Raw genomic sequence first — 15,535 nt, 5'->3', positions numbered from 1 at the left:
ATGCACGTTAAAAAGTTGTCTTATCCTTTTGCAGAAGTCTTTACCAGGGCTGATAAAGGTTTGGATGTGTCCCCCATTCAAATCCTGCATTTTCTCACCTCTTAGGACATTCATTGGCCATCATCTCTTTCACAGCATTGACATCAAACTCCATGTCTGTTCTGATGATGGTGGTCTTCCCTGTTGAGCTGCAAACAAAGCATGATGATACACAGCATTTTACTGTTCCCCCATGCCAATTTGCAGTGTGACAAGAGCTCCTTCCTAACTTAATTCAGAACCACTGTGTGTTTTCCAACTTAAAACTCTCTTGCAATACAATAACATAAAAATCATTAAGAAACTTTATTTTTACTTCTTAAGTTGTTGTTTGTCATTTTCTCAGTTTCATTGTGGTACCCTATGTATCTGTTCTCAGCTGGTGTCTCTTATTTTATTTTGAGCTCTTTAAAGCAAATCTCTGTCCATTTTCTGTATTTGTATAATAAACTGGGAACAAGACATGCAATAGTTGTGCAAAGTAAATACTTAGAAAGATGGTAAAAATTCCAACACATCACCAAAAAATGTAAAGGTCTCCACAGGAGAAGTCCATGGTGCTCCTAAACCAGGGCAGCACTGAGTAAAATAATCTTTTTACAGTAACACTGACAAATTATACACCAAAAAATAGCTACATGGGTTTTTTGCCAAGAAACACAGATTGAATTCAAGCTTTTCCTTGACAAAGTTTTTTATATAGGTTGTTATATTTTTATCTTGACTTTGAGAGCATATCTTCCAATATACTTCTAGTTACATTATGTTTTGATGGTTTATAGTAAGATTCATACAAATGTTAATGAGAAAGCATGGTAGTAATACTTTAAAAAAGCTTTTAAAGTTAATATTCTCAGAAGGATTCACACACTGATAATTAGCTACCAGTGGGAGATCAGGTGATTTAATTCAGCTCCATTATTTTACAGCTGGTAAATGATTGTATTTTGCAATCCTTTTTTTCCAAATTGGGAATATTGAGAGAAGGAAGATATCAAAAAATGTGCCCCAAAAAACCTGTTTTCTGAATCATATTATACCAATCAAACTAAGAACAAAATAAAACTAATAGCAGTTGGAACCAAACAGAAGATTGTATCAGAGTAGGGACTTTACCAAAGTATCTGCAGACAAAGTCTGCATCTCAGTCATGTCACTGCTTTCCAACATTTTGATGGCTGGAAAAAAAACAGGGATTAGGTAGAGTGACAACAGTTACCTTGGATGTTAAGTGTCAGTAACCCAAATCTGCTTATTGTTAACTGCAATTAAAAATACTCTTTCTAATAAATTGAAACTTCTTAAGTTATTTCTTAATATTTCTGGAAATTCCAAGCATATAATTTTCTTCCACTGTTTAATGAAACCTTGACTGGTTGTCCTGCCACAGTAACATTAATTCATTTGTTTATTGTTTAGAATTCAACAACCCAGACAGCTCAAGATAAGAGAAAAGTTATGGTCACTTTTTCTAGCTTCTAGACTGATGGTGTTGAGTTTCATGTGGTGACACCACAGCTGCATAGAGCAGCACAGATGAAAGGTTATTGACCTTTCTTATGGGCATTTGGGGCAAAAGTTTGTATGTTTTGCTCAGACAGGTTATGTCAGTGAAGTCAGGGGATGACTTATTTGTGAAATGAACAGGATTTTGCTTTATACATAGATTATTCTGTGGCTGCTGCCTTTCTGTGCAATTTGAATAGCTGTGGATAAACTTTTGACTTTTTGAGGACTTTCTTTTTCACAGCGTATTTGCACTAAATTAACCTTTTTCTTCATCTGTCAGATAGGGTGGCATGGTTAGTGATCAGCTGCTGTGGTAAATATTTGCAAATTGTGAAGGGGATTGTCTACATGACTTGTGTTCCTAGCTGTGTAATTTGTATGCTGATAATATAAGTATTATAGGCCAAGGATGAAAAATTTGTTCTCTGCTAAAAACACCTTTCCTTTCACACAAGAAGCACACAAATACAGCTGTTTTCAGTTCTGTGTGTCAGTTAGCAAACAGACTTCCTGCAGCATCAATTTTATTTTTAGAACAGTGCCTCAGCACGCATCCTACCTGATCTTGTGTGTGCAATTCCTTAAGTGTTCAGTCGAAGTTGTTGAAACTACCTCATATATTTACATAATTAGGGACAATTTATTGGGTAAAAATAGTGTTGTTTGAATCAGTTTTCTTCCCCTTCCCAGCCCTGTCCATACCTGCTTGTCTGTTGTTCTTTTCAGTTTTGAAAGCATATGGGTTAACTCCATTTTGTTGTACATCAAAGAGGAAAAAATTAATAAAACTGTGTTATGTTAATTGTTTGTCCCTAAAGAGCGATAATTAAGGCAGTTGCATTTCAGATAGTTCATTACAATTAAAAGTGTGTGTAGCTGGGATGGCCTGACAAGAGTGGCAATGATGTTTGAACACCTACCCACCTACTCTGGGTGGCTGCAATTGAATTTGAACATGAGTTAGAAGAGACTCATCATCTGGCAGCTGGATTTGTCCTAAGTATCAGTCCTACACAGTTAACTATTGATTATCTATTGATAATCACTCTATCTATCAAGAAAGTTGTGCTATTGCATCAGCTGTTCTACAACCTGTAGTTCAATCTTCCCTCTTTCACAGTAGACTCAAACTTTTGTATAGCAGAAGTGTTTGTTAAGATTTGCACCATGCAGAGAACTATTTTGTATGTTTAATGTGGTACCGCGGTTTTGCATGCTTTGCAGGTTTTGCTGATCTTCGCAAAAGAAGACAACCAAAGTGATGGTTTCTGGTGGGCTTGTGACAGAGCTGGATACAGGTGCAATATTGCCCGGACTCCAGAGTCAGCACTTGAATGTTTTCTTGATAAGCACCAGGAAATAATTGTTATAGATCACAGGAACTCCAGATATTTTGATGCAGAAGATATCTGCAGGTAACCTAAAGGACCTTATGCTTCTCTTGAACTTCAGAATATATTGTACAAAACCCAAACCTCCTAATTAAAAAAAAAAAAAAAAAAAAGAACCCCCAAAACTGTAGTAAAATGGAAGTTTGGGGATTGAGGCCAGGAGGTTTGCACACATCTGTAAGAGAAGAACAGCATTAAAAATACACTTGTGGCAAAGCTGAATTGTAGAATTATCTCTTTAGGTCATGGGCTTCTATCAGAGCATAAAACAGCTGTTGTGAAATTATTCCCTGCTGTCTCTGCCTGCTGCTTTCCTGGGTTACTGCTGCAGCAAAGTCTGAAGCTGCAGGGCTTCAAAGGAATGTGCTTGTTTGTCTACTGGGTCAGGCACTGCCAGCTCTTCACAAAAGTTCACATCACTCTTCTGGTGCACGACTCCGTCTTAGCAGCTCTAAGGTTGCAAGCACTTAGTATTGGGATTCTATGCTAAAATACACTGTTTCAGCTGAAGCATACATTTTGTACCATACACCATACTGTGCTTCTCAGTCCGTCATGAGCTGAAATTTGCCATGATTATGACAAGGAGCATTTAAAAACTAAAATACTTGTGCTGATGGAAGCTATTCTAAAAGACCAGCAAATAATATAAAGACTATTTATTCAGGACAGTGTGACATGATTTAAAAAAGTTGTCTTTAGCCAGTAAAAGGTGAATGGAGTGTTATTCTCATAGTTGGTCATATTTTTTTCAGTTTCTCAATAATATGTAAAGTGGTAAATTTTGTTTGTTCAGCATTTCATAAATGATAGTCTATCACATACATTTGCTATGCCCTCTTTTCTTACTTGCATGCCCCAAAAGCACTTGCCACCCTCTAAAGAAAATTTTATAATGAAGAAAACAATATCTAGAAGGACAATGGTAAATAATGGGAGAAGATGGTGGAGATTCTTGTTTAAATTAGCTAATGGATATTGAAAATGCATTGTATAGACTGACCTTTCTCAGTGCATGCATTCTGGGCAGTCTGCCCCAAATAAGCTAAGTAAACAGGGCAAACCTCTGCTAGGTTATAAGCGTGGATTTGAAGAGCTGCTGTTCATGCCCTGTGGTTTTGGAGCTCTTGCCTCTTCACTGCATTGAGCAAAATCTGAGGAATCTGGTAGCAAAATGGAAATGGATTGTCTAAGGGGGGATAGGTAGGTTTTGGCAGTGTCATATCCTATTTTCTAGTCTCGATGGTCTTTCAGTCCTCGTTTTCATTTATATTGTCTGTGAAGATACTCAGAGTAACATTGAGAAAGTATGTGGTGTAACTGAGAAATTTTTGTTTCCTCAGGTCTATTCGTGCCACAAAACCATCAGAGCACACTGTAATACTTGCTGTGGTTCCACGCACGTAAGTATTACTGTTTTGTGAAAGATTTTTATTTTACTTTATGAGAATGTTATGTATAATAATTATATAATTACAGAAAGTATCTTACTAGCAAGTGTCATAGAGTAAGTTTAATATTATTTTACCTGAAAAGGGTTAGTGATGTTTTATGTGGGCTATTTAAGTATTTGATAACTTTCCATTTATACAGACTAGTACTATCCCTATCACCTTCAGAGGACCATAATGTAATGGCTTGTATACTAAGAAAAAATAGAAAGCTATGTGTTGGTTTCTAAAAGAAAAAAATATAGAATGCTGCGTATTACTTTCTAAAGGAAATAACTAGATCAAATAGCACACTGTGGTTATTGGGGAACTGGGTAATGGAGTAAACTTCAATCCTGTTGGTACTAAACTCACCAGAATGTTGTCCTGAAATCCTTATTCAGTAATTTATACGCTATGTATTCAGGAAGAATTCTTACTGACTTAAATACATTGTTTATCAAATACCTTCGAAAAAGAGACCTTTCTTGTCTTTGTCAAAACTCCTGCACACTACTGAATCCATTCTAATTTTATTTATTTCCTAGCTCAATTAAAATATTAGGAAATAGAGTGGCAGGAGAAGAACTATTCCTGCCAAGATTAGAAAATAGACTAAGTTTGCTGCTGAGCAAGACTTTACAACTTGCTTCACCTTTGACTTAATAACAATTTTTTAGATTCTTTCTCATAGGATATCACAGGATGTCTTTTATCCTCTTCAAGCTTTCTTTTTGTAATGCCCTTGTGTGTCTGTGAAGAGACACAGGACTTCTGTAGAGCATCTGTCAGGTTTGCTGTAGGAATAACTATCAGGTTGTAGTCAGAGCTGCAAATACGTATAAAAGAAGACTATAGTATCAACTTCTGTAATAGTATGATTTTATGTATGTATTTTATGCAAAAGTGTTCTCACTGCATTCATTATGTTTAGGTAACTATGTCAAATTGAAACCATCTAATTCTTAAATGTTGTGTGACCATATATTTTGTTTTGTAGATCTGCTGACCAAGAAGAGACTTCTGTTCTTCCCCTTCTTAATGCAGGCTTTAATAGGGTATGTATAAATTACATATTTAATATAGTAACCATAACTGCTTCATAAATTACAGACACTTCTACTTCAAATTGAAAATTATACATTTGCTTCTGTCAAAAATTTATTTATGAGAAACCAGTGGCAGTTGATTGGGTATTCTTTTCTTTTCAACAACATATCCAAGAAGCATATGAAATAATCTGTGATCTACCTAATCCTTCCAGAATAAGCAGGAATACTGGGATTAATTTCTTGTGGTCTGGGCAGGTGGTGGGTGGGTTTTGTTTATGACTGCTTTAAAAAAACAATGATGGGGGACCCTGATTAATGTGCTCTGCGTATCTCAGCATGCTGACTAGTCACCCAGACATCTCTGTGTGCTCAGACTGCTAGGATTCCTTTTCTAAAGGGACTACAAGCCTAGTCCAGCTCCTCCTGATGCAAAGAATTTTTTTTGGGGGGAAGGTCTGTTGTGTTGGCTTGCACCCGTTCTTCTCACGACAGCGTTAGAGGCTCTCCTGTACAAGCAGCAGGAGGGAAGATAACTGTTCATACTGTTTCTCAAAAAAGCTTTGTAGGAGAGAGCAGAAAGGCAGAAGTTCTTGGCTCTGAAAATCTAGTTCATTTGCTTACCCTCTTCCAGCCTTTGTGTGAGTGGCTTTGGATGGATATTAATGTTGTGTTAATGTAATATAAATCAGCTGTAATATTGAAGTTAGCCATTCATAAGGAAGGTTATGTATTGAAGCGATAGAAACACATCAGTGGACACTGTACTTAGGGAGAATTAACTATATATAGTTAGGACAATTAACTGTAGTAAGAAAAATCAGAGAAGAAAGGGAATTAACCCAGGCAGCATGTCATGCTAATATGCTCATACTGAGTCCGGTATCAGAACTAAATCATATTTAGCTTGAATTTCTTTACAAAGCAGAACATGCACCTGAGTCACCATTTGCAGATCATCTCCAAAAAGAGGTAATGGATCTTGCCTCTCCTGCAAGGGTACTGTGGGGGAAAAAGCATTAAAGGCATAACCATTTCTGAAGCGCTTACATGTTCCAAAATTGGGAAAAGTGAGGGCTAAGAGAAAGGTCAGCCCAAGAATGCCAGTGTTTTCTTAGTGTAGTTTTCTTCCCCTCTCTCTCTCCCTCTCAAAACAATAAAGGTTTTAGTATTTTTCACAGAAATCTTTATTTCTTCTCAAGTCTGATGATTCATTTAAAAACAATGCAGGGCAATATGTTTTGTGGGCTAGATCATAACTGTAGGTGTAGTACTGAGTAGAGCCAGAGGAGACACTGCAGCTCTGAGACACATCTCAGTGGCACACTGTATGCCTAGGAAAGTAAAATCTTCTTGCACCTAACAGCTGCTCTAACCATTCCCTCTAGCTGTCCCAAATTTATCAGAGTGCTTGCATAATATAGTAATTCCCTACTGAAGTTATTTTCAAGCCTTTAAAACACATCTGATGTCAAAGATCCTGTTTTCACAGTGGGGAGGACATAGGAATTATTTCTGCTTGGATGGGGATCAGTAGGGACTAAATCCATTAACACAAAATAAATACACACACATACACAAAGATTTAAAAATACCCTTCTTCAACTAGAGAGACAGTATTTGCAGGGAATCTTCCTTGGGAGCAAAATGAAATTTATTTTTGGAAAATCATATCTGTTCAAATTGTAAGTTTCTCTTCACTATTTTTATTTTTATAGCCTAACCTTTCTGGTAGCTTTATTTTGCATTATCACTCTTCATCGTATCAGCATTTGTCCTATTTTTGCTCATCATCTCCCTTTTCTTCCCTCGACAAAGCACTGAATGCAATCGCTCCATCTGGTGGTGGCTGTCTTCTAAATGCATCTCCAACTTGCCTAGCAAAGAGTCTGAGCTTCTAGCCAATTAGTCTGTCACCTTTTTATAGAGTTTTATGGACAAAACCAGACTGTTTACATCAGGTTTGGATCTAAAGATTGAGAAGAACTCCTTTAGTCTTTTTGGGGGGGATACTCTTGCAAATAACCTTAATTTTTTTTTCCATGCAGCAAATAGCTGATTATTCCATTTCAAAATGTTCTGTTGCCTTCATGTGTACTATGTTAGACTAATATCTTTCTATGTTTATGTGTACCTACAAAATATATTGTAAGTAGTCCTAAAGAAATAACTTTTCATTTCTTCTAATGAAATCAGTGATGATTGATCCCTATCCAGATCTGGATCACTATGATCACTAATAGATCTTATGAACAGAGAGAGATTTCAGGAGTCTTTTCTGTTAATTTTATACAATCCTTTGACTTTTTTTTTTATGCTCTGTTTTTTCTGTTTTTTCTTCCTCCTTCTCAAGAAAGTCTATTTTATTACGTCTTCTGATCTTTTTTTCCCCCTGTATCATTAACAGCTTTTGTGTTTGTATATTAATGGTGTTGTTAATGCAGTACATTTATTATGCTGATTTTTTTCCCCTTTCAGCCTCATAAAGCTCATAGTGATGGCCTACTTAGGATGGACTAATTTAAATACAAGATGGGGCTTCCTGACTGATTTTCAACTATGATTTAAATTAGCAAACAGGGGACCTTAATGTTTGCAGTTACTCAATTACAATCTTGTCTTGTATTTTGAATTTTAATTCTTTCCCTAAACAAATGTTGATTCTCATTGACCAGTTACTATTAGAACTTTCTTGTTTGCAACAAAATAAATCTTTAATATTAAACCTCGTACTTCTTGCTAAGCAAGAAGAATGATGCATTTCTACTAGCTGATGACTCTTGTGGCTTGGGTCAAGTTCTGTATAGGACGACAGTGGAATCCAATTATAATGAAGTAAAATGTAATTTAAGAGTACATGTTAGTTAAATCATAAAATCATAGAATAGTTCGGGTTGGAAGGGACCTTTAAAGGTCATCTAGTCCAACCCCCCTGCAACAAGCAGGGACATCTTCAACTGGATCAGGTTGCTCAGAGCCCCGTCCAACCTAGCCTTGAATGTTTCCAGGGGTGGGGCATCTACCACCTCTCTGGGCAACCTGTTTCAGTGTTTCACCACCCTCATCATAAAAGATTTCTTCCTTATATCTGGTCTAAATCTACCCTCTTTTAGTTTAAAACCATTACCCCTTGTCCTATCGCTACAGGTCCTACTAAAAAGTTTGTCCCCATCTTTGTCATAAGCCCCCTTTAAGTATTGAAAGGCCGCAATAAGGTCTCCCCACAGCCTTCTCTTCTTCAGGCTAAACAACCCCAACTCTCTCAGCCTGTCCTTATAGGAGAGGTGTTCCAGCCCCCTGATCATTTTTGTGGCCCTCCTCTGGAGCCGCTCCAACAGGTCCATGTCTTTCCTGTGCCGAGGGCTCCAGAGCTGGATGCAGGACTCCAGGTGGGGTCTCGCCAGAGCAAAGTAGAGGGATAGAATCACCTCCATGGACCTGCTGGCCACGCTTCTTTTGATGCAGCCCAGGATATGGTTGCCTTTCTGGGCTGTGAGTACAGATTGCCAGCTCATGTCCAGCTTTTCATCCACCAGTACCCCCAAGTCCTTCTCCACAGGGCTGCTCTCAATCCCTTCATCCCCCAGCCTGTATTGATACTGGGGTTGCCCTGACCCAGGTGTAGGACCTTGCACTTGGCCTTGTGGAACCTCATAAGGTTCACGTGGGCCCACTTCTCAAGCTTGTGCAGGTCCCTCTGAATGGCATCCCGTCCCTCAGGCATGTCAACCACACCACTCAGCTTGGTGTTATCTACAGATTTGCTGAGGGTGCACTTGATCCCACTGTCTATGTCATTGATGAAGATATTAAACAGTACTGGTCCCAATACAGACCCCTGAGGCACACCACTCATCACTGATCTCCATCTGGACGTTGAGCCATTGACCACTACTCGCTGGATGTGACCTTGCAACCAATTCCACATCCACTGAATAGTCCATCCATCAAATTCATATCTCTCCCATTTAGAGAGAAGGATGTTGTGGGGAATCGTGTCAAAGGCCTTACAGAAGTCCAGATAGATGACATCAGTAGCTCTTCCCCTGTCCACTGATGTAGTCACTCTGTCATAGAAGGCCACTAGGTTGGTCAAGCAGGACTTGCCCTTGGTGAAGCCATGCTGGCTGTCTCGAATCACCTCCCTGTCCTCCATGTGCCTTAGCATAGCTTCTAGGAGAACCTGTTCCATGGTCTTCCCAGGCACAGAGGTGAGGCTGAGAGGTCAGTAGTTCCCAGGGTCCTTCTTTCTACCCTTTTTAAAAATGGGTGCAATGTTTTCCTTTTTCCGGTCAGTGGGGACTTCACCTGACTGCCATGACTTTTCAAATATCATGGAGAGTGGCTTGGCAACTACATCAGCCAGTTCCCTCAGGACTCTGGGATGCATCTCATCAGGTCCCATAGACTTATGTATGTTCAGGTTCCTCAGGTGGTCTCGAACCTCATCTTTTCTTACAGTGGGAGAGACTTTGGTCCCCCAGTCCATGTCTTGCAGTCCATCCACTCGAGAGGTGTGGGAAGTGAGGTTGCCGGTGAAGACTGAAGCAAAAAGTTGTTGAGTACCTCAGCCTTCTCCTCGTCTCTTGTTACCAGTTTGCCAGTCATGTTCATCGCGGGGGTACGCTTTCTTTGACCTTCCTTTTCTGGCTGACTTACCTGTAGAAGCCCTTCTTATTATTCTCTGTGTCCCTTGCCAAGTTCGGCTCCAGCCGCGTCTTGGCCTTCCTGACCCCATCCCTACAAAACGGGGCAGCATCTCTATACTCTTCCCAGGATACCTGTCCCCTGCTTCCACTGCCTGTGCATTTCCTTCTTGCCCTTTAGTTTGACCAGCAGGTCTTGACTCATCCATGCTAGTCACTTGCCATCCTTCCCTGATTTCTTATACCTGGGTATCGAGAGCTCTTGCGGTCTATGGAAAGCGTCCTTAAAGATCTGCCAGCTCTGTTCTGCTCCCTTGTCCCTGAGGGCAGTTTCCCAGGGGGTCCCATTGACTAACTCCTTGAACATTTTGCTTTCCTAAAATTCACGGTGCTGACTTTACTCTTTACCTGACCCATGTCCCTCAGGACTGTGAACTTCACCAGTGCCTGATCACTGCAGCCCAGGCTGCCTCCAGTCTTGACATCACCTATTAGCTCAATTGCACTGGTGACCATTAGGTCCAGTATCTCATCCCCTCTGGTAGGGCTGTCTGTTACCTGGCTTAAGAACTAATCCTCAATGCACTCCAGGAGTCTCCTGGATTGCCTACAGCTCACTGTGCTACTTTTCCAGCAGATGCCAGGATGGTTGAAGTCCCCAGTCAAAATGTACTATATAAATACTAAACTTTTTAAAAATATTGTTGTCTGCCTTCTAATATTTGAGAGTTAATAGATCTTCATCTTCTTGTGCCTCATTTAGATGCATGGATTAGAAAAATGAAATGTTTCCTGTTTTTTTCCGGTCCCAGTTGATTTCTCAGCTTTGAGTGAGCCAGTGAATGAATTGCATTAGTACTATATTAAATAAAAAGATTCTGTGCACCTGCAGAAGACTATACAGCAGTTAAGAGCTGGTTCAGCACTTCAACAAGCCAAAGTTCTCAGGTCTTAGCCAAAGAATTGTGCCGAGATAGTGGTTGATTTTTGTCAGTAAACAGCACTACTTTAAAATTCAGTTTATAAAGAGCTTTTGTATGTTCTAGTAAGTTTAGTTTGTAAAATAGGTTGCCATCATTCTTAAATTGTATATTATTGATAGACTTGTTTTTATATTGATTTAAATTTAGCAGGAGCATATTTGAATATTTAAAAGAGCACTCTAAAACTGAAAATGTAAATCTACAGTGCTGTAGAAGGCAAGTTTGTTTGCAGGAAGTTTGTTATGAAAAAATACATCATTTGCACTTTTGCTTCTGCCAATTTGATATTGCACCTTTTGGTTTGCCATGCATTCACTTAGTGTGTGAGGGGAGAGTTACAGAAATATTTTAAGGTCTTAACATTAAGGAGTGAAGCAGACCCATGTCAACAGTTATTTTTAATTTTAGTTTTTTACATTTTGCTGGCAACTAGGGATTAAGCCATTTGTCCCCAAAATACAAGTTTTCACACAGGAGAGAAGTGTAGATTTCTCAAACACCAGTCTTTATTCCTCGGAGGTTTGAGTGCTGCCTCTTGACTCTGCATGCAGCTGTGCTGTGAGAACTAGTGACAACACAGGGTATTTTCTGTGAAAAGTAGAGTCGGTCTATGTGTTTCCAAAGGAGTGATTTAGCTCTTCATAGTAGAAGTTTACTAATAAGCAGTAAACTTTAACTGAAGTCAGAGAATCTACTTCTTTTGTGTCAACATAAAGTTTCTGATTTCAGCAGGACCAAGCACAAGACCTTTCAGCCTAACAAAGAGAGGATGTTCTCTCCCATCTGGAGTATATAAAAGTTCGTTAACTGTTGTCAGCATGCTCCTTACTTCATATACTTTCCTGCACCTCTGAATTCACGGTGATAGCTCAGTGAGATTACTTGTGGAGCAAAGTTACTTCACCTTCTGAGCTTCAACTGCAATATTTGCTTGAAAACAAATGAAATGACAAATATTATTATTTTTTTTTCTTTTTTTAGCATGAATGTTGTATGTGTCTAAGGTATTCCATTTCCATTCTGGATTAAGGACAAATGTTCAAAATGAAACATCAAGGCAATACTGGTTTTGTGTGAGACTATGTTTGGGTATTTTGAGATTATCTGTTTCTAACTGGGTTGCTAAAACCAAATGGGAAAAATCACAGTTGAGGTTTCAGCATATTTTTATACTTGCTTTGTATTTAGACAGCCATGTTCTCTTAAGAACTAGAAAATCATTCCTGGGGAAAAGGTGATTACTGAACACAAAAGGTACAACTAAAGCTTTTTATTTCTACAGAATCACAGGATGGTTGAGGTTGGAAGGGACCTCTGGAGGTCATCTTGCCCAACCCCCTGCTCAAGCAGGGCCTCCTAAAGCAGGTTGCCCAGGACCATGTCCACACAACTTTTGAATATCTCCAAGGATGGAGACTCTGCACCCACCCTGGGCAACCTGTGCCAGTGCTCAGTCACCCTCACAGTAAAAAAAGTGTTTCCTGATGTTCAGAGGGAACCTCCTGTGTTTCCGTTTGTGCCCGTTGCCTCTGGTCCACTGGGCACCACTGGAAAGAGGCTGGCTCTGTCTTCTTACACTCTCTCTTCAGATACTTATGTGCTTTGATGAGATCCCCCCTTGAGCCTTCTCTTCTCCAGGCTGAGCAGTCCCAGCTCTCTCAGCCTTTCCTCACAAGAGAGATGCTTAATCACCTTCATGGCCCTTTGCTGGACCCGTGCCAGCTCTCTTTATAAGGTTAAAGGTTTAGATGCAGGAACAGAAATAACAGTGTAAAACCATTCCAATCTATTTCATGCACTCTTGATTTGTCTTCCAGCAATTCATGGAGAATAGCAGCATAACTGCTTGTTACAATGAACTGGTTCAAATAGAACATGGGGAAGTGCGATCTCAGTTCAAATTACGGTATGTAGAAGTGAAAGAAACTGCAAACATCAACCGCTTGGTCTACATAATTGTATTGGGTTACTTTCTGCTTCTTCCCAGCTACACATATATGTGCTTTGCATCTGTATGTTAACTAATATACTATACCCTTATTTCCTTCTTCTGTCATTTTGTAAAGGACAAATTTAAGTGCCTTAGTAACTGGTACCCTGAGAAAGCTTGGTCTGTGTATGTTTCATTCACTGGTGGTTTAAATGATGGCTTTCCTTAATGCAAAATGCAGTACATGTCCTTTATTGTGATGCTTGCTTGTGTCCCATATGTCTTGAGGTGCCCATATTGAATTTGGCAATGTTCTAGCAGCCATTACTACCAGCATTACACTCAGGAAGAGATCCTTTAGCAGAAATATTGCAGAACGACAACTTCGGCTTGTTTAATTGCAAGGGTAGCATTTTAAAAATGCTGTCCTGTGTGTAAGGTTTATGGGCTGCAAATTCACATGACAGTAAAACTTCATGAAGTCATTTTTGATCTCATGCTTGTGAGATTTCATATTTGATAGCTTGAGCTGAACGCAATCATGATCCAGCTCTTCATACCGTGAGTTTTTATTTTCTTGCCTGGGCAAGACCTGGCGGACTAGGCGCACAGTTTTTTATCTTAGTGAGAAATTGAATTACTTTCATTCCCTTATCACTTTCTCTTTACTGTGACTAGTTTTATATTTAATACAGGTGCTTACAAAGCCATGTAAATATGTTTGCAATACAACTATATGAAAAAAAAGCCCTTGAAGTTGAATGTCATGCAGAGAAGGTGTAGTTCCCTGGGTGTCATAAATTAATTCCAGTTCCATCTACAGAAAATATTATCACTTTTCTAAAGGTTTCAGTGTCTCTGTTTAAGAAGTAGATTTTTCTAAGATTTTCCTTGCAAACCAACCTGAGTGACTTCATGTTCAAGTGACTACATGCTTGTGCATGCAGAATGCAATTACAGTAAAATTTTCAGGGAAAAAAAATAGAATTCGGGCTCACACAATTTTCAACAGATGCTTTCTAAAATTCAGCAGGAAAATAAAGCAGCTGTGAAATTTTGGATGTTAATTAGGTGTTATGGTGGTCCTGACTTGGTTTGTTGTTCAGTTGTAAATGCAACATGAAATGGGTGACTTCTGAATTAAGTCAGCATAGATCAGAAACATCAGTTTTCTATAGAAAGATAAAGCTGTCATTCTTACACATAATGCTTGTACTTTATGTTTCATTTCAAGAACAACATGCAAATACAGTTTGAGCATATCTACATGTGTAGTATCAATTATGAATGCAGATAATTAAAACTCCAACACAGTGAGCATGACTTATAGTGGCTACCATATTTTTCTGCAAGTTTATTTATAGCCGTCACCAAAAAAATCTTAAAATTCATTAAAAATGGAAGGAAACAATGTCAGTCCCCAGCAGCATTTCATCTGCTGACAGTTCTTTCATCCATATTGTTTATGGAAACAGCAGCATACTACCCACTTGTAATTCTGCTTGCTTTTGCTTTCTTAAAGGTAGTTACATACACTGTAAGCCTACTTCCTTTTAATTTATGTAAATAATAACATTCTATAAAATGTATTCTGTGTTATGTCTTTTGTATATTGATAATACACATTATATATATTTATATGTGTGTATATATATTCATATCACCTCTAAACATGACTGTTTTGGAAACCTTTGGCAGCGTTGCAAAATACTATGGAAAAAACCTGTAGTATTTTTGGGTTTGCTACTGTCACTACCAGATGCAGTCCCAGAGGAGTTAAGTAGTTTAAAGAGTTTAATAAATGCGGGCCCAGGATACTTAAATAGTTAAATATCCCTCATCATGTAATAAGCACAAGTAACGCTTATAAGCAACATTTGTACTAACATCTGGGGGCGTGAAGTAGCCTTTTAAAAGATAAGCTTTCTGAAAAGCCATATTTGTAACTTGGACAAGCTGAGGTCTTGCAGCAGAGGATTTCCCCCTACCTCTGCCTCCTTAGGCAGGTGCTCTAAATGAATTTGCCATTAAAAACTAAGCAGAACTAGTGTTTGGTAATGCTATTTGGATATAAATTGTTTTCATCTGTGTGGTTTGATTAAGTGGGGAAAAAAGCATTGCACTGTATTTCTATCCCACTGGGTCTCTGATCTGTTTGCTGTCTCAGTAGGTCTTCTATACAACTTTGTAAAAGTGAAAGGGAAGAGAGAATATTTTCGGAAAGTTAGTTGATGGAATTAAACCCAGGATATTTCAGGTGTTCAGATACAAGAGGAACATGGTTAAAAAGTAGGGCCAGCTCAAGAAAGCAGTATATAAGGTCATGTCAGTGGTCCATTCCAAGCGGGGACTCTGCTTCTCCATGTAGCTGCTTCTGGTTTGAAGCTTGGTTGGGCATCTGTGGGAGGTGTGTATTAATCAAAGAGGATGTGGGCCATTTAAACTTGTAATTTTGCTGGCTTAGTTGCCAGATCAAATGAAAATACTAAGGTTTGAACAGTGCAAACATAGCTGTGTGTTTTCTTGCAGAAAGTTTACGTAATGACATTTGTTAGCAG

At 38.8% G+C, this 15,535-nt stretch overlaps 1 protein-coding gene across 9 annotated transcripts in view; it reads left to right on the top strand.

Annotated features, from left to right (window-relative positions):
- The window catches only part of PDE8B (phosphodiesterase 8B), an 80,024-nt gene that overhangs the window by 39,319 nt on the left and 25,170 nt on the right, over positions 1-15,535 (top strand). For all 9 annotated transcript variants that reach the window (XM_072858989.1, XM_072858992.1, XM_072858998.1 and 6 more), the window contains 4 exons: positions 2,773-2,963; positions 4,283-4,342; positions 5,370-5,427; positions 12,865-12,953. In XM_072858989.1, coding sequence (XP_072715090.1) covers positions 2,773-2,963; positions 4,283-4,342; positions 5,370-5,427; positions 12,865-12,953 — 398 coding nt within the window. The remainder of the gene's footprint in view (positions 1-2,772; positions 2,964-4,282; positions 4,343-5,369; positions 5,428-12,864; positions 12,954-15,535) is intronic.

Source organism: Ciconia boyciana, chromosome 4, assembly GCF_034638445.1.
Source record: "Ciconia boyciana chromosome 4, ASM3463844v1, whole genome shotgun sequence".
NCBI lineage: Eukaryota > Metazoa > Chordata > Aves > Ciconiiformes > Ciconiidae > Ciconia > Ciconia boyciana.
Note: the sequence above shows the minus strand (reverse complement) of the source record. Positions and strands in the feature narration are given on the sequence as shown.